Genomic DNA, 22,772 nt, shown 5'->3' on the forward strand with positions numbered 1-22,772 from the left:
TCTTCGTCGTGGATGCAGATTTTTGCTTCCTGGAGGGTCCAGTCATATTTCCAGTGGCTATAAGTTGAAGTAGAGGTTGCAGAGGAATCCTGCTGGAATCTTGCAAGCCGAATCTGAGGACCCGCCAAAGAAAGAGATCCTAAATAGCCCTGAAAGGGAGATTGGTCATCTAGCCAGGTGACCACCTATCAGGAGGGGGCTTTGACATCACCTGCCTGACCTGGCCACTCAGATGCTCCCAGCGGTCCCTGCCAACCTTGGATACACGATGGCAGAACCCAGGGACCCCCTGGAGGAGCTCTGGGCACCACCCCTGGGGTGATGATGGACAGGGGAGTATTCACTCCCCTTTCCATTGTCCAGTTTCGTGCCAGAGCAGGGACTGGAGGTCACTGAACCGGTGTAGACTGGTTTATGCACAGAGGTCAGCAAATGTGCCCTTTAAAGCATACCAGTGGCTTGGGGAGGCTATACCTCCCAAGCCATGTAACACCTATTTCCAAAGGGAGAGGGTGTTACTCACGTCTCCCAAAGGAAATCCTTTGTTCTGCCTTCCTGGGCTTGAGCTGTTCAAGCAGCAGGGGGGCAGGAACCTGTCTGAGAGGTGGTAGCAGCTTGGGCTGCCTGGAAAACCCCAGAAAGCAGGTAGGAGCAATGCTGGGGGTCCTTTAGGGAGCCTCCAGAGAGCATGAAATCATACCTCCAATACTGGCAACAGGATTTTGGTATGATTCCCGCATGTTTGATACCAAACATGACTAGGTTTGGAGTTACCATTATGTAGCTGGACATAGGGAGTGGCCTATGTCCAGTACACGATAAAATGGTGTCCCCGCAGTCACAAGATGGAACTGGAGTTCGTGGGGGCATGATGACCCCAAAAAAAACACCACCAGCAACACGGGCTGGACGGGTGCAGAGGTCAAAGTTGGTGTTAGATTTAGAATGGGATCCTATCGAGACTAGGGGCACTCGGAAACAGATCTGCTGGCAGGTAAGTACCTGTGACTTCGTAGGGCAGACCTTGGGGTTTTAGGTGAGTACCGGGTGGACCACAGGTTAGAACCAAGTGCACACCCTCATCGGCACAGGGGCAGTCGGTGCAGGGTGTAAACACAGCATCGGGCTCCCAATGCTTTTCATTAGGGGGCCCCAGGTGTCACAAAGATGCTGCAGGTTGGGTCCAGGGGTCGGTTCCGGAAAACTAACGGCTGGAAAAGGAGGAGGGCCGCCTGCTGAACATTGCTGGAGCATCAGTCGGATTCCCAAGGCCAGGGGACTGTGGGTGCAGGGGTACCTTTGGGCGTCGGGTATCTTTTTCCAGTTCTCTCGCAGTCAGGGGTTCCTGTGGATTTAGGCTGCAGGTGTGGTTGTGTTGGCAATAAGGGGTCAACCCAGGATGGACACAAGGTCAGAATCGTGTGGGGAGCTGCTCTGGATCAGTGAGCCATCTAGGCTCGGGCCGTGGAAATTGGGTACAGAGTGGGCAGGACTCGCGGATCCTGGGTGGTTCTGGAGTCCTTCTTGGAGTTTCTTGTGGACAGGGCAGCTGTCCTCTGGATTGCTTGGTCATCTGGTGGGCAGGCAGTCCTCTGAGTGTTTGTAGAGGTTGCTGGTCTTGCAGTATGTGTTGCCTTTTTGTAGCAGGGCTTCTGAAGCTGCAGACAGTGCGGAAGGGCTGGGGCCAAGTCAGTTGGTGTCTGCAGTCTTCTCTGCGGGGTTCGGCTTAGCAGTCCTTTTTCTTGCTTCTTTCTTCTTGTCTGCTTGAGTTCATCAGGAATCTGGTGAGCTAGGTTCAGGGGTGCCCTTAAATCCTAGATTTACGGGCATTATAGGGATCAGAGGGCAGTAGCTAATAGCTACTGTTCCTGAGGGTGGCTACACCCTTCCTGTGCCTGATACCATGAGTTCAAGCTTTTTAAAGACCCTTCTTGAACCAGAGTGAAGGCAGCACCAGGAGCCGTCAGAATGCAAATACCAATTCCAGATGTTAGTTGGGCAGCTCCATGGGCTGCTTTGCATGTTTCTTACAACCAGTGCTCATCAGACTGGTGCAGCTTTCGGCCACAAATGTTTGTTTAACTTGATTGCTTGAAGCCTGGTTGGGCGTATCCTGTCTCTCTTCTCTGTCTGGAAGACTGTAGTCAGTCCCCATCCAGCTGTATAGGAGCTTGAAGAAGACAACTGAGTGTGTATGTATATTGCATTTCTATTTCGCAGACCTAGCCAAAAAGCAGTGGAGCAGAGTAATGGTTCATGGATGAGGCAGGCGGGCTTGCAGGTTCCAGGACCTCCTGCACCGAAGGATCTATATACCAAAAAGTATGAAAACAATACAGACCTTTGAAGATGCTTTCTGGTTCTGCCAGAAGCTCAGATAATTCCCTATGACTTCTTAATGAAGTACTGTAGCGACTAAAGGTTCTGCAGTCACCCTGATGGTAATTTTATCTATCTCTTTCAGCTGATGGCACAATACTTTTATGGTGACCTCATATTTTTCCTTATACTCAAGTGATGTAATAACACGTCTCCTCTCTCTCGGTCTGGATGTTATTGTTTCATTTACCATCGTATATACATACCCATTTTCTCTATTGACATAATTTATTGCATCACCATAATTTCTCACACATTCTGGAAGCATAATAATCCCTTTCTCTGGTAATAAATTGGCATGCTAATTAAGTATCACACCTTACATTTACCTATTTCCACAGAATAGTAATAATAAAAAATTGGCATCAGTCAAAAGGGCGAAACACAAACTCACCTGACCCAAAGAACATCAAAATCTAGTTTTGGGTCAAGAAGTAGTGCCATTTCCCTGAATTACCAAGTTCTTGCATTATGTTCCCTGTTTATTTCCAAGGACTGTTTTGTGGATGTGCAGAAGTTCACATTCTTCATCATGGTAAAATTTGTGGTGTGTAAAAAGTTGTCAAATTCACGCCCCACCTTCAGGGCATATAACAGAAAAAACAGATGAACGATTTCCAACATTTTGCAACTGCAGTCATGTGATCTTGGTACATCTCAGCCAATTCAACAAACCCTAGCTGTTGGACTTTTGCTTATGCAGGGTCATCCCCAGTCTTTTTGCCTGCTGCCTCCTATTTTTTCTGACCTGTTGCTGTTGGCTTTTGAACACTGAGCACTTTATCACTGCTAACCGGTGTTAAAGTGCATATGCTCTCTGTGTAAAATTGTATGTGATTGGTTTATCCATGATTGGCATATTTGATATACTAGTAAGTCCCTAGTAAGGTGCACTAGAGGTGCCAGGGCCTGTAAATCAAATGCTACTAGTGGGCCTGCAGCACTGGTTGTGCCACCCACCTAAGTAGCTCTGTAATCATGTCTCAGACCTGCCACTGCAGTGTCTGTGAGTGTACTTTTACACTGTAAATTCGACTTGGCAAGTGTACCCACTTGCCAGGCCTAAACCTTCCCTTTTCTTACATGTAAGGCACCCCTAAGGTAGGCCCTAGGTAACCCTTAGGGCAGGGTGCAGTGTATGGATAAGGTAGGACATATAGTAATGTGGTTTATATATCCTGACAGTGAAATACTGCCAATTTCGTTTTTCACTGTTGCAAGGCCTGTCTCTCTCATAGGATAATATGGGGGCTACCTTTAAATATGATTAAAGTGTAGATTCCCCTAGAGAGTAGATGGACATGTGGAGTTTGGGGTCCCTGAACTCACCATTTAAAAATACATCTTTTAGTAAAGTTGATTTTAAGATTGTGCGTTTGAAAATGCCACTTTTAGAAAGTGAGCATTTTCTTGCTTAAAGTATTCTGTGACTCTGCCGTGTTTGTGGATTCCCTGTCTGGGTCAGTTTGACAGTTGGGTTGTTTTTCACCTCACACTAGACAGTGACACAAAGGGAGCTGGGGTGTAACCTGCATTTCCTGATTAGCCATCTCTGCTAGGAGGGAGGGGTGGAGTGGTCACTCTCATCTGAAAGGACTGTGCCTGCCTCTGACAATGCCGGCTCCAACCCCCTGCTGTGTGTCTGAGGCCTTGCCTGGGCAAGGCAGGATTTCACAAGTAGGTGTGAGTCCCCTTTGAAGAAAGGTGACTTCAAAGACTAAAATGGGTATAAGAAGGGCACCCAAATCTACAGACTTTGGAAACACTTCTGGAATCAAGAGGAACCTCTGCCTGGAGAAGAGCAGCTGATAGCTGAGGAAGAAGTGCTGCCCTGCCTGTGACTGTGCTTTGTGGAGCTTTCCTGCAGTGCTGCTTCTGCCAGAGTAAGAGGGCAAAGACTGGACTTTGTGTGCCTTCCATCTTGTGAAGAAATCTCCAAGGTCTTGAGTTAGAACTTGCCTCCTGTTGTCTGAAGTCTCAGGGACAGCAAAGACTTCTCTCTGCCAGCACCTGGGGTCTCTGGAGAGGCTCCTGCTCTGACAAGTGGTGCCCTATCCAGTCCCTGGGCCCTTGAAAGGAAAGCTGGTGGAAATCCAAAGAAATCGACTTCAGACGACTCCGGACCGACGCCGCTGCTGAATCCGGTAACGCCGCCTGCACCTGACGCCGTAACCTTCGCTGGAACGGGACGCTCTTCGCAGGCCAGACGCCGCAGCAGCCCCGCTGAAGTCTGCGACTCCGTGGAAGTCGCCGCACCGCGTCGTGACCGACGCCGCTCGAAGTGCACGGATTCAACGTTTCGCACAGACGCCGCGATCCCCGACTTCGCGCATCGGCTTGTTTTCACTCTTCACCAAAGGTACTGTACTTGGGGGTCTACACGACTCTGTGTCCGGCGCCGCTGGTGTCGGCTTGTTGGGAACGACTCCGTCACGACGCCGTGTTAACATCTCATCGAAGCATTTTTGTTTCTAAGCGCTATTTTTGAGTTTAATCTCTAAAAATTCATAACTTGACTTGTGTATGTCGGATTTTTGTCGTTTTGGTCTTGTTTTGTTTAGATAAATATTACCTATTTTTCTAAACCGGTGTTGTGTCATTTTGTAGTGTTTTCATTAAGTTACTGTGTGTGTTGGTACAAATACTTTACACCTAGCGCTCTGAAGTTAAGCCTACTGCTCTGCCAAGCTACCAAGGGGGTAAGCAGGGGTTAGCTGATGGTGATTCTCTTTTACCCTGACTAGAGTGAGGGTCCTTGCTTGAACAGGGGGTAACCTGACTGTCAACCAAAGACCCCATTTCTAACACTAGCAAAAATTTGAATTCCGGAAGCAGGAAGCTCCTGGTGGGCAATGGCTCACGCTTGGCCTGTTCTCTGAGAAACCACTTTGCATCAGTCTAGAATATCTGCCGGAACAGCAGAAAACAGCTAAAAACTATTTTTTGGGCCAGACAGGATGAATGGAACCTCACGGCCTTCAATAAACATAGAAGCTCATATTATATATTTTATGCAATCAATTTGGCAATATGTTTAATAAAACAAAGTACCTTGTATTGTTTTGCACACCAATACACACTGAAGCTGGGGGGGTCGATTTAGAACTTATCGAAATAGTTCATGAGAGGGAAAATATCAAATAACTGTGGTATCATTTTTCTTAAAATATGGCAAGAGTAATTGCTGGTAATTTTAATCCTGCACATGACACCGGGGCACTATTTTAGGGCATGTTTTAAAGGGTGGCCAAACTTTGAAACTAGAAGTGAATATGCTTTGTAGGGTATTTCCTGAGAGGCCCATTAGGACTTTGTGACGTGTCACATCTCACAAGGTCTCTTTGCCTCTAAAGGCGGGTATGGCTATTGCTGAGTTATCCATATTCAGATCTGACATGCGACTGGGCCCACCTCACCCCGACCTGCCTGTTAGTAGGGGCTGCAGGCCTTGCATTTCAGGGGCGCGCTAACAGCGGGTCGGCCCAGGAGCTTTGAATATCGGCGAGACATCTGGTCTAGTTTAATGTTAAAGGCTTCTCAACAAGGTTTGAGTTTGGAATGGGACCCTGTCTTTCAGAGGAATAGTGACAAGTGCCATTTCCATGATTCCAGCTGTCCTGTCTGCCCCTTCGATCGGCACATCTGTTTCACCCACACTGTCTCGCACCAGGAGCAGCTGCCTGAGCCCTGCTATGCCTCCTACGTCTGTTTAAAATTTTCATGTTTTCGTAATTTGCTTCTGCATTTTCACAGAACGCACCATCTCTCTACCCCACTGACTGTTGTGGGATTCCCTTCAAAGTAGTTCCTCAGTCCCTGGGGCTTAATTCAAGTTTGTACAGATAAAACATCACTCCATTCAGTATGCTCCTCACAGAGCTCTGCAAGCCCCCCTCCCAGGCGGGCACCCTTTAAAGGGCTCCTGCTGTGCTCTGAGCGCGTCACGCTGCCTCGTGCCGCCAGCAGATGTAACGTGCACATATTAAATTGCTCTGATCTGTTCATTCCTATAAATGGGTCGGCGCTGCCTTGTTAATGTGGACTCTTGGTGCTGTGTCTTGCTGCCTGGCTGCAGACCCCCACTGAAGAGGAAGAGATGTGACCTGGCCAAATTTAGCCTAGTTAATTTTTGTATAGTTTTTTCCCCCTCTAACGACTTTCAGATATTTTGACCTCCTTTTAATCTGTTCTGGTGAGTGCAGGTTATGATATAGGAGCTTCCATGTGAAATAGAGCTGCGATTTTTGGAAGGCGGATCCGCCCTTTCTGTGATTGCGTCACTTAAGAGCAAGTTAACAGTGTCTTTTTCAGAATTGTGTCTTGCACTTGGGCCACTTCTACCGCCTTTACTCTCCAATAAGTTTCAGAGACGTCGCTGAGATTGTGCAGCTGCAGTTTTATTAAAGCTTCCTCTACTCGCAGGTGCAGATCAAATCGACCTAAAAGACAACGAGGCTACGCGTTATTCCTCGGAATCGGGGTGCCATAAGCAGTGTTTAACTACAGTGGTTCCTAAAGAGATATTTGATTAGCGTCCATGATGGCGGAGATGCACGGAGCCCTGTGACAAGCTTCAGGAGCTCGGGTTCACTTTCGGGTGTAAATCTTGCATTAGCTCATCCAACCAAGGTTGCAGAAATCAGCAATTCCGGAGCATCCCCAGTGGCCCCCAGCTCAGCTGTAGAGATCTGCAGAGAAGGCGTAAGCACAGCACTGGATTCCATGGAGGCTGCAGCAACTGTCTCTCCATCTGAAGGGTTGAGTCGGGCCCCTACCTCCCACCTCCTGGTTCCATGAGCAATTTGTGGCAGGCCAGCAAACTACACAGCATACGGCTCCCCGGTGGTGCCAACCTCAGTCAATGGTCCCATCTCTCTTCCCCCAGTCCTCCGGAGGTCAGCCATTTTGGTGGCTCAGGCAAGACAGTGGGACCATCAGGAAATAGACAGAGAAAGATGACTCAACAGTCAGCTCCCATAAGTTGGTCATTTTGAAGGTCCGGGCAACTGAATGGAGGACATAGTGATAGGAAGAGGACTCGCTAGGCACTGGCCAGAGTGGTCATTTTTCTTTTTTTTTCTCTCTTCTTTAGGGCACCTGATGAGAGTGGTAGAAAGAGAACTTTCTGAGCATCCACTAAGTTGGCTATCCCTGGGGTCCATGACATCGGGTAAACAATAGGCAGCAGAAATCGAAAAAAGGACTCAATACAAACACAATCCTTTAACGAAGATGCACTAAACAAACCTTTCCCCTATCAAGTCAAGCTCAATTGGAAAACAAGCACAAACCTCTATCAAAAGAATCCTTAATCTTAACTAAAACAGGCAAACTTGGAACTGCATCCTCCATCAGAAGAGGCAGAAAACCTAACTTTTCCTAAATTACCTTAACCAATTGTCCAAGCCACACTCAAACCGACCAGTCTGAGTCTGGAAGCGAATACCTAGATAATGAGAATTTGTATCCTCATATTATTCCAGGCCCTTCAGTCACTTTCTCTTCTCACTTTCACCTCACAATCACACAATCAGTCAAAAAATTAAAACTATGCTGGAAAAACAGGGAGTGAACTCCTATAAGAATATGTGCCCTCTGAATCTCTTCAACGCATCCGTAAAAAAGTGCAAACACAATCACTGGGAAGAATTGCTAGACTACCTATTTTTTTAGCAATACCATGGCGACTGACCCAGGAAGCTCAAAACTGACCACAATTTCTTCTCCCGTGACATCTCATTGTGGACTGACATCTTCCACAATACACTAATTGTCACATCATCATGTATCACCCCACACAGCTGCAAGCTCAAAATTGTAACCTCATCCCACTTCAAAGGATCAATCACCATCTCTATAGACAATAATGGTAAGATAATGATTCAACCCAATGACACCTGCCTTTCATTATTCAACTACCTGCTCCGTTCCCTGCTCAATCCCTTAGCACAAGGTCAACCCGCCTCTCCCCATAACATGCCAATCAACACTACATACATTACTCCTAACACGGCGAGAGACACCACATACATTATTGAATACCCATCCAAAACACTACCCCTCATCCCCTATAACCTACATACCCCCTTTTTTCCCCAACAGGGCACCTCCTGTCAGCCTACCACCTCTATAAGCCTGCACTATTATCCCTCACGAAGCAGCATCCTGTGACATATCCAAGACTGCCACCCCTCCAATTCACTTGCCCCCATCTCATACACACACTGCCCTATCCTTCCGATTACCTCATTGCGTCCCACACTCACATTCCTCCCTCACTCCCGCCTCACACACATGGAGCATCCCCCCCACACTATGGAAGACCTCTGGTACAACTTTGCCATCCATACACCCTGCCAATTCTTAAATGGCCAACCAACCCCTCCTCTCACAATACTCACAAACTCATAATCTGACTCATTCCCAGAACAGCTGCCATCCATCCCCTTCTTGTTCTATCATACAAGAAGTACTCCCATAAAAGACTTAGGGCCTCAATACAAGTGTGACTGTCTAAGGTCTGCCACACTCTCGTTGACGGTCAGACCACCGCACTCCGCGAGGTCTGACCACCCAATTACAACCCTGGCGGGCTGACCCGCAAGGGGTTCGCCGTTCCCGCCATGAACATGGTTCCCGATAGCATGACGGCAGTCAGAGTTGTACTCAGCCAGGGTGGCACTGACCTCAGCACCGCCTGGCTAATTACAACTTCCCTCACTGCCAGCTTTTCCATGGTGGCTTCAGCGGCATGGAAAGGCTGGCGGTGAGGGTGTGCTTGGGTCACAGGAGGGCCCCTGCACTGTCCATGGCTTGGGCAGTGCAGGGGCCCTCCTGCCCAGCACCATTAGAATGCGCAATGTTTTGCAGAAAGTGCACTTCCCAAGGGTGCTGGCCGGCCCCCCTCTGTGCTATGAGGTAGTGTCACATAGGTTCTCATAATCCTAATGAGACTACTGGATTTGGGTGTCAGAATCATTTGTACTGCGGGGACTGAACCCACACCAGGTGACACCTGTCGGTCTTATCCGGGTTTTCTTCCAGCTAACTAGCAGTGTCTCATCTCCACCCAAGAGCAGGGATGATGGGGCAACCGGGCGCATGACACAAATGACTCCTCAGGGAAATCGTGGTCACTCAGATCTCATCCGTTTTTCTCAGTTACATTAGTCTCACGTATGCAAGGACAATCAGAGGCAGAGTAAGGTTCAATATGTTTTTATTGAAGCAACTGCATCTTAGATAATAAAGCATGTATTGCAATAACTAGGGCGATGAAGCATGACAGGATTAAAATTGTGACAAGGAGAGTAAAACACTAAAATAACAGTACCATGTTGTCACTACGGTTTTTAAGAATAGCTCCTACCTAGGCTATGTTAGAGCACAGCATGTTAAGCTCTAATTCTGCCCTTCAGGTTTCCCTGGGAAGACATCATCCCTCATACCTGAGTGAGAGGCCTGTAGTCTACATAAGCAGCTGCAGCGAAGCACTCAGCAATCAGCATACAGTCGTGGTCATCTGGCTGGAATCTCCCTCTAACGTACATGGGTAAAAGTAGTGTTTTTATAATAAAACAGCTGATGTTCCAAGAAAGGATCCCCACGTTAGAGTGTGTATGTCTCTTAATGCAGTGCTGGCCTATGCGAAGAACAGCTAGACAGAGAAAAATAAAACAAGACCGCAAATGTGGCTATTGTTAAAATAATATAACGAAGCTCGAATAAAACATATCTAGGTTAAAGTGCACAGAGGCAGGCCTAGTTTGCTAAAATAAGGTATATAAAAACTATAGCTAAAATGGCTACACAACAGTAGCACTCGGCTCCTTTAAGGTAGCTGAGTGCTCTCTTGTACCACTGTTCCTGCCAGTTTGAAAGGCAGGAACGCTATATTGCAATGTTGACGTCGGTCAGACTGGCAAGAACATTGTAGTAGGGCAGGGGGGACATTCTCCCCCTGGCTTTGGTGGTCCGTGGTGGGACAGCGAAAGTCGAAATGAAGCCCTCATCCTTCAAACTCTAATCTGCATGATGGCCAGGAATGTGCAATATCAACTACTACTTCTTTGGGGAACCCACCTCTATATTCCTGAGCAAGACCTGAAATCTCTTGTTCAATCACAGGTTCTCCTCAGAATTGACTATTGTAACTATTTTGACAGGTCTCCCCAAGACCCATCTCACCCCTCCGAAATCAGTTCTACATTCACAGGCTCATTAAGTCTTTGCAGGAAAAAAACCAATCACATCTCAGCTATGCTTATCAATCTTTGCTGGTTCCCCATAGAAGACGGGGTGATATATAAGCCTGCCTGTATCTCCAACAAGACCTTACATACATCCACTTCTCGCTACTTACCGAACAAACTGGAGCTATTGGAAGGCACCACACCTGAAGCTATGTTGTTAGAGTCCCTGACCTTTAAAAAAGAACAACTCATGGCACAATCTTTCTCGGGTAGTGCAAACAGAAAATGGATCTCCTTACCCCTGAAACTACGAACTATCACCTCATTGTCGATCTTCAAAACAGAGCTGAAAGCCCTTCTCCTACAAAGACATTTTGGCCAGTCACCCCCTTAGCCAGCCTCCTCTTTGATAATATACCCTCCCCGAGACTAAGATTACGTGCACTACCTCTGTCTCACTTAACGTAACCTTGCTGCTACTACCTATACCACCTACATCCTCTAGCAACTGTAAGTCTGTGCCTTTGTAACCTTTGAAATGAGCCACTGTCCCTATGTATCTACTCACAACTTTGTGTCTTTCGTATTGATTGTTACTAGCAACTGTTTGTAACTTTATATGTTTTGTAATGAAATCTGTTTTATTGTAAAGTTCTTAAAAACCTTTGGGTAATGTCCGTGCTATATAAAAAAGTGGAAATACGTAAAAAAAAAATGTAAATATTTGTATACAATTGTACCAGATTCAATGATAGTGGCACACCAATATCTCTATACATTTCATGTTAAAAATAAAATACAAAGAGTCAAAAATGTTTTATATAATCATATATTTACATCAGATTGCAGTGGTAACACTGTCATCCAGATGTAAAAAGTGAAATTCACATTTCAAAAGGCTGTCAGCAGGTGTTGTGCACAGTGAAAGCACAGTGATAGTGAGTTGTGTACAAATGAAAACATAAACAAAACAACTAAAATAAAATGATGTACAATCGCTGACTGACTCAAATTCACTGTTTGGGAGATTTTCATAGAGATTTCCCTATCTAGGCTTAAAATGATCCTGGCTGTCCGGTTATGTCCATATTGTCGACATTTTGATCCCTAAATATGTCTGGCATGGATCTTCCTCAGTACAGTAATTAGAGATGCACTTCAATCTATTATGTACTTGTAGATAGGTTGAAAAAATGAACAATCCAAAAAAGTCCACTTCAACGAAGAATGTGTTCCCTCCAGTCAGAAATTCCTGTTCGCACTCATGTTCATGAGACAAGCCAGCTGACACCTATTTGATAATTTTATAATTATAATTTTTTATCAAGGGGAATGGCCCGCGGAAGATGCAGTGACACGCGTCTCTCCAGGCTCCCGCCCTGCGATTCCCCCATCCCTGGCCATCCTGTGATCACAATAGCCCTGCTAGCAACTGGCATACCAGTATAACCCCCCTGACTTACCCGGGCCCCAGCTAGATCCCCTGTAGGCGCGACAGGAGGGGAGATTTCAGCCCTTTCCTCCTTTTTCGCTAGATGCCTGGTGGCAGAGCCAAGGGCTGGGACAAGATGGCGACGCCCAGTCTGGAGGTGAGTGAGATGCCCTGATCACAGAGAGATGCAAATGAGGAGCTCTGGGCCAGAGGGGGTGGCCCTGGTTCCCTGTGCTGCACGCTCGGAGCATACCTGACTGTGGGCTGTGGAGGCGGTACAGACTCCACAGCCAGAGAAGAAGGAACTGCAGCACCCTTGAGGTCCGGCAGTGATGCCGTGCTACTGGAGGGAGATGGTAAAGCGGAAGTGCAGAGGTGAGCAAGTGGGACTGCAACTCTGCCACTGCGGAGAGTGGCGGGCTGCACCTTGTGGTGGCCTGTTTCAGTGCCACCGTGGTGATCTCTGTGACCTGGGCGATGTGTGGGGACCTCGGCCGCCTGACACAACCACAAGATGGCGATACCCTGGTGACCAACCCATGTGGAACGAGCAGAACGGGTGCCTGAAGTAGTTTCTGTACAGGCTGGATTCATTCTGGAGGACTACAGAGATGTGGGGAAGTCTGGTCTTGCAATTCTCTGAACTACCTCTACCTACGGGTGGAGCAACTGGAAAGTGGAACATGCATTTGCAGGACACTCATTCGATTGGTGCTGGTGAGTAATGAAACAGCACAGCGCAGATCTGCGGTGGGTGCATCCCTCTACGAGAGATGTGCTGGAGGGGCTGCTGGCATATGTACCAGGCTGAGCAGCGAACAGCCCCATTAGAGCACCAAGCTAGCCTTCAAGACCCATATCAAGCATGTGGCAATGCTGTGGAGGATCCCATGCAGTGGGGAACACTGAGGATCTGCATGATAGAAGGGGGTCAGTAAACAGGGATTAGTGGGTGCTGCTACGGATAAGGGAGGACCCGGCAGCTGAACACCCCAGCAGTGTGCATGAAGTGAGGACTAATAAAGTGCGATCTGCCTGGGCCCTATCTGGACATTGCTGCTCTCGAGGCGGGGTAGTCTGGCATTTGGGCTTCATAACTGCAACTGGAACTGAGTAATAGCTACAATCAGTATGGTGACCTGCTCCTGACACGTTAACAATATACACCGCTGGCAGGAAGGGCAACAAGAAGCGCTAGACCTTGATTATAGCACACGCATCCAGTGCGGAACCCCTGTGGAAATACGCAAAATTAGTCAGAGACCCCCACCTCAAAAAACCGTGAGGGAATCATAGGGACCCCCATTGCGGCTGGTGGATTGTAGGAAGGATGTAGGAGAGGAGCTGACCTGCTGGGAGTGTGCCTGGAGAGCAGCACTCTGAAAGGTCCCTAGCAAGCTGCCTGCACCTGGGCGAGACTCACCCACCAGCATGAGTAAAGTATAGAGGAAAAGAGATTGTACAACAGGAGCCATCAAAAGCGGAGATATGATCTTGAATGGTTGGTGCTGCCGGCGGGGGAGCCACCACAGGGCCCCATGCTGAAGGGCATCCTACAAGCTATCACAACCACCAGAGAAACAATTGAAACTAAGATGGATGTGCTGGGTGCAGACCTCAGCATCCTTTAGGATGACGATAGGCAGTTTTCAGAGAGAGTCACCATGACGGAAAGAGCATTGGCAGAGCTCCACCCAGATGTAACTTCATTGCAGGCCAGATTGACCACGATGGAGATGAAGGTGCGCACCCTGGAGCATTGCACAGATGACATCGAGAATAGGTCACAGAGAAACAACATCTGCATAGTAGGCATGCCTGAAAGAACAGAGTGGAGGAACACACTGTCTTTCCTGGAGAGATGGTTGTGAGAGAAGATCGCTCCAGAGGGACTCTCCCCTTCTATGCATTGGAGATGGCTCATAAGGTCCCTGCCAGGCCACTGCATCCTGGAATGCTGCTGTGTCCTATTGTAGCTTGACTCCTACACTTCTGAGACCGTGAGCATATATTGGCGAGTGCACAAGCAAAGGCTGGCATTACAGTGGATAATCACAAGGTGATGATATTTCCAGACTTTACTAGAGCCATACAAAAGCAGAGAGCATTGTTTGCTGAGGCAAAGGGGAGGCTACGGCAACTGAACAAAAAATACGCTATGCTGTTTCCTGCCCGCCTTCAGGCCTCAACTTCTGAAGGGACACACTTTTTTCATACACCCCAGGAAGATTGGAACTAGCTGGATCTGCATGCGCAAGCTGGACCCAGCCGAGAGCCTCCTTGGGAAGGGAGACAACAAAAGAAGAAGAAAAAGAGAGATAGGCGGAGCCCTAGCGAAGGCACACCGTCCGAGATGGAAGCTCGGAGAGGTCGACAGAGGGCAGTAGAGACAGTGGCAGAGATGATTATGAGGAGGGGAGAAGAAGCCGATCAGGCAGTGGAGAATGCTTCAAGTGATGCCGCCTTGTCTAGTGGTGACAGTTCCTCAGCCCACTCGGATGAAGAATTGCCTAGAGTCACCCCAGGAACAGCGTATGAGTTATTTTGAAAAGAGTAGAGGAAGCAGGTTGGGTGGTATGATTTTTAGCTAACCTAGGAAGGAGTTCCCATTATTTGCTGAACTGGGGGGGATACCATGATATTTCTTTCTACTCATTTGCAGGACACAGCAAGTGATTTATGCTTTGCACTAGTCAGTTGATGATCTGTATGCTTTGCATGACTGAGTTAGATTAACCATAGATAACAGAGCGGGCTGGTTGGACTCCATGTTGTACTAGTGTCGGTGGGAGTACTAGCCCCTCACCTGACGGATTCCGTAGTATTGGTGGGAGATTATAATTGTGTAGCTGACTTAACGTGGGACGGATCACACCCACCCCTTTCACGCACACACACTGAGCGAGTGGCCCACTTCTTCTCAAGTTGGCAGACTGAATAGGGGTTAATAGACTTCTGGTGGTTCCATCATCCTAATGACCGCAACTATTCGTTCCATTCCACCCTATATGATCTTCATGTGAGATTAGATACTATCTTCTGCTCCCCAGACGTCCATGCACAATTCCCCATGACAGAATATCTTTCCCGCACCATATTTGATCATAATCCCCTGCTGCTGTACCTTAAGTGGTGTTATGAGCTTCCCAGGATACCGACGTGGTTGTTACGGCCATAGAACCTGGAGGATCTGGTTTTCGGGACCTCATTGGCTTAGCCGTTACCCAATATTTTTCAGACATCACATGAATGGCCAAATGTCCATTGTCAGAATGGGATGCATTTAAAACAGTGATAAGGGGGAAGTGCATCTCGGAAGTGGTGGGAATTGGAGGAACCTTGCTGCAGGAGGTTCTAGCGGCCAAAGACATACTCTTTGAGAGTGAGAAGCAATGCCCTGGCCACCCAGAGCTGCAGCAGGAGTTCCTACCTGCAAAAGAGTCAGTGACAGTTAAAGTTGAAAGGTTGCGTTGTTTTGATTACAGAAACCATATGATAAGGGTTCACGCCCTCTTTTAGCATGACTGGTGAACCCTGCAAAGCGAGGATCAGTTATCATGGAGATTGGGGTCCAAAATGGGTCAAAGAGGTACCATCAGAAAAATATTACCGCTGTATCCTATGAGTATTATGCTCAGCTCTACAAGACGAGGACTGACCGCCCTATGGCAACAGTGGAGGACTTTTTGGAGCCTTTACAGCTGCCACAATTATCACCAGAGCAAGCAGAGGCTGAAATCTCGATCCCGAAAAAAGACGCCGGGAACTGATGGAATCCCCATAGAGCTTTATGCTACATAAGTAGAAGTCCTAGCCCCTTAACTGGCTGCTATGTTTAATATCGCTAAAGGCATCCGCTTTCTACCCGGGATGCTCTATTGTACCCTTGCTGAAACCAGGCAAAGAGCCCTGCGATAAGCATGCCTATCGACCACTTACAATGTTAAACACAGATTACAAAATACTGAGCAGAATCCTGGCCACACTGTTACTGCCCATGTGCCTTTCCTGATCCACCTGTATCAAGTGGGATTCATCCAGAGGAGAGACACAGCCCATAATATCTTGCATCTCTGTGCAATATTGAGGGCCAATACCTATGATAGAGATTCAGCTGCAATTCTAGTGGTTGATATAGAGGAGGCCTTCAACAGTTTGGAATAGCCCTTTCTGTATATCATTATGGAGTGTCTGGGTTTGGGCAGGAAATTCATATCCTGGACCCGCCTACTCTACACAGACTCAACTGCTAGAGTCTGCACGAGGTGGCAGATATCTGCAGGCTATAAGGTGGAGAGGGGCACAAGGCAGGGGTGCTTCCTCTCACCCCTGTTGTTCGCCCTTGCCAGGCCAGAATGGGGATGGCGTGCCAGGGCCTAGATGTGGATGGCAAAGGGCAGTAAATTGCACTTTATGCAGATGATCTGCTCCTCTTCCTTCGGGATACCCAGGTCAATCTGGCCAGTGCTCGAGTTCTGCTGGAAAGCTATGGGTCCATATCAGGACTCCAGGTCAACTAGGGTAAATCGTGTTTATTCCCTGAGCAGGTGGATAGGGCACCCTGGCTGAACTGGGGCCTTTAGTCTGTCAACCCAGCTCGATTCCATATTTAGGGCTCCATATATATCATCAAAGAAAGGACGTACTGGATGGGAATTTGGGGAGGGCCATCAGAGCTATGAGGACAAGTGACTCTTTTTGGTCCACCTTGCCGATCTCCGTAGTGGGCAGAGTGGCCCTTTTAAAAATGGTGGCACTCCTCAGGTTATTATATTATTTTACAGTGCTTCCCCTCTGGGTTCCTCAGGTGTTTTTCAGAGACATTGATAAAATAGTCACGAGTTTCATCTGGGGGCCAGGTAGGCACTAGGCAGCCCTAGCTACATTTCAGAGACCAACAATGGAATGGGGACTAGCGGTTCCTGAGTTCGAAGCCTACTACCTGGCAGCCCAGTTGCAATGGTTCACACAACGGATAGCTGGGAAACTGACACCGGGGAGGCCGATCCTCTTCTTGGTTCCCCAAACTCACATGGTTGATTAGAGCTGTAGTCAGACCCCCAGCCGCCGGTCCTATGGACCACCCTGAATTTCTGCTCCGGCAGGAATGTTCTGCGTGACAACTCTGGAAGGCGCAAACGAGGACCAGATATTCCCCAGACATCCCATTGGGATTCCTGAAGGAGCTCCCCCACAGTGGGTCTTGGAGAGGACTGGCAATGTGGCGGGACGTGTGTGCTGCCACAATAGGAGCACTCAATGAAAATGGACTGATCCTCCTGTTCAAGGAATTTAGCGCCCAATACCATCTGCCACAAAGTCACTTTCTCCTGCATGGCACAATTACTGCAACTATTCAGCGACATTAGGGAGCTGGTCTGGCAGAACCCTGCCAGTTAGCTACTTGTCAATATTTATTAATGGCGTTGGGACAGTTAAAGCGATGATTTGCCTTTATAGGAGATTGTGAGGGGGACCTAATAGGACCCCTGTATGACCTAAATGCCCAATGGGAGGCAGATCTTGGCAAGCCAATTGAGGACAAAGATTGGTATAACATTCAGCACAATATTGCAAAGACCAGTAGGAACGCTCGATTTAAGTTAATCAACTTCTATGTATTGCACAGGGCATGCCTTACACCAGGGAAAGTGAATAGGATGTATCAGACAACTACAGCTCAATGCCCTCACTGTGGCAGAGGAAGCACTGAATTTTTCCACATGTTCTGGGAGCGCCCCGGGTTTTCTGGCTTCTGGGGTGAGATCACTGAGATGGTGTCAAACATCATTGAGAGGGAGATCCCGTGCTCGGCAGGCTACTGTCTTTTGAGCTAGTTCCCCCATACACTAGCCAATATCAGGATTTAGCACTTGTCCATAAGAAAGAGGGAAATCGCCCAGAATTGGAAGAGTCAGAGGGACCCTTGTATAACCACTTTGAGGAAAGAATTTAACAAATGGGTGGACTATGAGTCGTTATTAGACTTTTGGAGGCTAAGAGGGGGCAGAGCTCGATTGAGGGGACAAGGGCGTGGAAGGCCCTGGTAAATGCATTGAGGGACCCGGGAGACTAAGCAATGGAATCGTCCCTGGGCTCCTCTATATTTATGTCTGCCTCTAGACCGTAGCAAGACCCTTTTGAGGGCCGTCTCAAGCAGTCCCTTTAAGGGGTTGTGGGACACATCCACTATCACTCAAGGCTTTCCCCCTCTGCATATTATCAGAGGTACCATATCCTACTTGCTATCATCACCTCATATGTTTAATATGGGTAATGCTAAACTTAGGATACTCCCAAGGGGAGGGTGGGGGGAGTTCAGGAGTTTGGATGTTCTGAAAGTTTGAAATGCATGGTGCAAAATTCTGGCCAGTACTTAGTAAGCAGAGCCTAGAATGCTTACATGCAATTAAGAACTTGTGGACAATCAACAAATGATATGACACACTTGCGATTAGATTTGGATTATAAGAGGAAATGTAAATGGCTCCTTGCTACAAGGATTAAAGATGTATCATGGTTGAACATGGTTACGAGAAATGCAATACAATTTTTTTTTTGTTGTATCATTTTTTCATTCACCATGTATATTCTCTTCGGTGCCAGCTACCTTTGGGATGCTTGGCTTCACTTGCTACCATCGCAAACCCTTTTAGGACCCAACACCAAGGCAACTGGACCACAAGCGCTGTTCCTGTGCCACAGCCACCCCAAGTGTCCTTGTGGTCTCTCTCCGTTTGCCCTGTCATTCTCAACCCAAGGCCTGAAGATACAGAATGATTGCCATATTCGGCTGCCTTTGGAGCCCTTGTCAATTGTTTTACTTTAGGCAGAATGACATTATTTCTGCTACACCACTAAGGTGAAAGCGGTCGTTTGCGCCTTCCCACCACCTACAGTCTACCTTTGTCCCCCTTCACATACAGTCCACCAGCTCCAGAATTCCTGTGTTGCTTAGAATATACATGTCTATGTCCACACCTTTGAGCAGGGTCGGACTAGGTCAGAAAATAGGCCTGGGCACCAAAATAAAAGTGATCCCATTACCCAACCAGATAGCTAAAAAAGAGGCCCACATTTGCAAATATGGTAGTTTTTAACTTGTAAAAACACATTGTATAGGTGTGTTGTAAGGTATGGGAGACTGTATGCATTTGTGATTGCTACAGGCAAACCTTATGGTAATATGAGGGAAATCAACAGCAAAAATTGGTCCACCAAACCATAAAATAGGTGCGTAAACATCCAGTAAACTGGCCCACACACTGAATATCAGTCCATTTCCTCGGGAACTGCCTGATTTCCCTATAGGTTAGTACGACCCTGCCTTTGAGGTCCACCCCATCTCTCGAATGGTATTCAGATATCCTCAGATTTATAAGTCTGTGTCTTAGAGCTTTAAAATGCTAGCTCTACCAGATTTTTTTCATTGCTATGTTCAGCTTCTGCTTTGATCTTTCTGCCATGCCATGATTATCTGCCCCCCTCCATTCTAACCTCTGCAGTTTCTGACCATGTTATTGAGGTCTTCCCTAATAACCTTGCTCATGTTTCAAGGTCCCAAGTCATGCTGATTGGGAGCCCATTTTTGTCCATGGCTGCTAGGTCGTTGTCCCCAAGGTGGAACACCATTGCTTTCGGTGCACTGGCTGTTGACTGGTTCTTCTTCCTGCCCTTCGACTTTCACTTTGTCCTTCTTACGGGCTTCCTTTCTCAGGCTTTCCACTTCCTTGTTGTTTGTTCTTCCTGCCTTCTCCTCTCCCATCTCAAAGGGGGTGGGAAGTCCATGTTTTCTGGCCTGTCGGGGCCATGGCGTGGTTACCACTGCAGCCTCCCCAGGTCCCGTCAGTCCCCCAGTGGCCTTTGCCAAAGCATGTGAGAGTAATTGAACGGTGGACAGCTGGACACTGACCCACCTTCTGCCTCCGACTAGATGGCACATCAGCAAAAACAAAGCACCCTCACTTCAGAGTTGGGTAATAGCAGAAAGAAGAACAAAAGTGGTCAACTTTCTCAAGCTGGCATAAAAAGCCAGAATATTTCAAAAGAAAAGTGAGCCAAATATGTATGATAGTACTAGGAGAGTAAGGTTGGGCAGAGCTCATGAAGTTCTACTCCGTCGAGTCATGAGTCATGAGACAGCGGGTATTTGGAAAGGATAATGTTGCATCCAGCAAGAAAAATGAGATGTCTTGTTAACCCGTATAATAAGTTCTGTATTTTATTTAAGGAAGTGTCTCTGTAAAACTGTCTCTGTATAATTATGCTAATAATGACGTTTAGGGGGCACACAGTGCTTAGCACCTTGCACCTAATCGCTAACACTTTAGTAGTTTAGTACTTATTTTATTGGCCTAACAAGATTAAACATTTGAGTTAGTACAGTAAAGATTAAAATGCGCCTTGTAAGGATCACAGAGATATTTGTAGCATCTGCATAGCACACTAAGCTATTTTACTATGATTGGAACTTAAGACCTTTATGTTACACATGAGTATCTGGAAGAGAGGCGTGAGTTAACTTACCTTACAAACATCCAAGCATGTGACCCAAAATTATGTTCCGCAGCAGACCATTTATACCCCAAGCCATTTTATATTGATTCAAACCAGTAGTGTGCAAGGGTAAGATTAACCTGTCGATTTAGGATTAAGGGTAGGATTAGGTTAGGGTTAAGGGGTAGGTATGGGTAAGGAATAGCCTTAATTGGCAGCGCTTCCGCATTTGTGTTTCAAGGTGGCTAAAGCACAACATTCAGGTTTAATAGTGTGATTTACAGACACAATGTGCGTGCATCAGGCTGAATAACAAGCCAGGCGCTGTTAACATTTCTTCTCTTTCATGTTTTCAGGGTGACCGTGGGTTTGCGGGACTCAAAGGCGACAAGGTAAGGCATATTTGATATCAACACTAGGGCCCACTAAACGCTGTGAAGGTCTTAAATGCCTTTTTGGCTAGAACCACCGAGGCGAGGAAGCAAACAGAGCTCTTTGTATCTGAAGCTAGGTTGCGTGGCCTATCATTTTGATTGCCTTTATCTTCCTCCCTCCCATCAGCTCTCCCCTCCCTCTGAAGCCTTTGCACTGGCTACATATGGTGTGTCAAGCTGCATCAGGTTTCTAAGTCTGGTCAAGTTTGTAATTTGTCAGGTGCCTCTTGCAGTTCCTACTGGACAGACTTGTTTTGTGTTTTGTGTGTACCACCCTTTGAAATGTGACTCTCTCCAGTATTTCTGCTGCTGTGTAACTTTGTTTTTGGCCACTGAAAGTTCGTGCCGGGCTCGAACTAAATACCTGCCTCTGGCTGCACCCGATGTCCTCTTGTATTGTCATGCCTAAAACAAGTTGAGCTCATGCTGTAATGCCTAGAATTGAAGGCAAAGCATTAGCCTCTTTCTGTGAAACCGGAGAGAGAAAGTGACACCATCTAGTGGATGAATTGTGCAATCTGAAACCAGAAATCTGGGTCAAGCCCGGCTACCCTGCTTGACCAAACTGTGTGACTCTAGTCAATTATGTTACTTCACAGTGCATGGGTTGTACAAAAACCTCTCGAATTTTATTAACTAAACAATATTGTTGCTTTATGCTCAATTCAGAATTTAGTAGAAAGTGCACAGGTGATAACTGACTTACCCGTTAGTTCACTAGTTGCTGCTTAGTTCCTCTACTCAAGGCTTGACGCTTGCTGTATGTTCTTGAGCTTCATCGAAGACAATGGGCCAGAGTAAGCACCAAAATGCGCATCCGCCCACCTCATAACAACTGCACCTGCGATCTGAAGACCTGCTGTTAAATGGCTGTACGAAAGCTGCATTTTCCAAGCAAAATATTTAAAAAAAAATCCCAAAAAGATTGTTCCCCAAGAGGTGTTGCTCTGAAGCTGTTGATCTTGCAAGCATGGAAACTCAGTGGTGTGCTGTATAGGTTCAAGTTGCCCAGATCCATGCCAGATTTTCTAGATATCCATATTTAACAAATGTGCAGACAGTGATCCTAAATAGGAATTATTTACATGGTCGGTGGTAATCCTGAAATTCAACTACGAAATGAAGCCCTTCCAGGGCTACATCGTAGGTCCGGGCTTACTCATGCATTGATTTTGTGCCCTGTACAAATTGAACCCCAAGATTAAACTATTGAAACATGTGCTCCAAAGTATATTCCTGGTGGTCCAATAAAATGGGAGATGAGAGAGCGATATTGGGAAAAAACTGAACAATTCTCGGCAAAGACATCTATATAAAAATCTGCTCCTATGAAACGTACATATTTGCATTTGGATAACTATTTCCCAAATGTGCCCACGAACGTCATGAATAAAGGCTGCAGTGCAGAGTTGTGGTAGCTTCCTTTGTAAACCGAAAATTAAGTGCTGGTTTCCATTTGGTGCTCATGAGCAAAAATCAAGGGAAAAACACTCTAGGTTCCTACGCAGCAACACTTCGGCATCTTGATCTTTGGCAGTCTCATCGTTCGCTCTGCTCCCGAGGAGGTCAAAATAAGGAAATGAGAGCAGGCCCCTTAAAAACAATCTTACCCCAATGGTAGGGTTGATCACTTCCAGATCCTCGCAAAGCACTTCACTGCAGCAAACTAGAAAGAAATCAAAACAAAGGGCACACGCTGAAGTTTAAACTAGAGGTGGGCGAAGTGAAATTCTACAGCCCAGATTTGCTCGGGCTTTGTGCCGTGCTAGCATGATGCAAAATAGCAGAAAGTAGGTCAATGCGCCAACTGCAATTTACTATCCAGCGAAAAACTGCTTT

The 22,772-nt window shown here is 47.0% G+C and overlaps 1 protein-coding gene across 1 annotated transcript in view; it reads left to right on the forward strand.

Annotated features, from left to right (window-relative positions):
* Positions 1-22,772, forward strand: part of LOC138288093 (collagen alpha-1(VII) chain-like) — a 963,348-nt gene that overhangs the window by 715,623 nt on the left and 224,953 nt on the right. The window contains exon 83 of the mRNA XM_069229319.1: positions 20,856-20,891. Coding sequence (XP_069085420.1) covers positions 20,856-20,891 — 36 coding nt within the window. The remainder of the gene's footprint in view (positions 1-20,855; positions 20,892-22,772) is intronic.

This window comes from Pleurodeles waltl, chromosome 4_1 (assembly GCF_031143425.1).
Source record: "Pleurodeles waltl isolate 20211129_DDA chromosome 4_1, aPleWal1.hap1.20221129, whole genome shotgun sequence".
Classification (NCBI taxonomy): Eukaryota; Metazoa; Chordata; class Amphibia; order Caudata; family Salamandridae; genus Pleurodeles; species Pleurodeles waltl.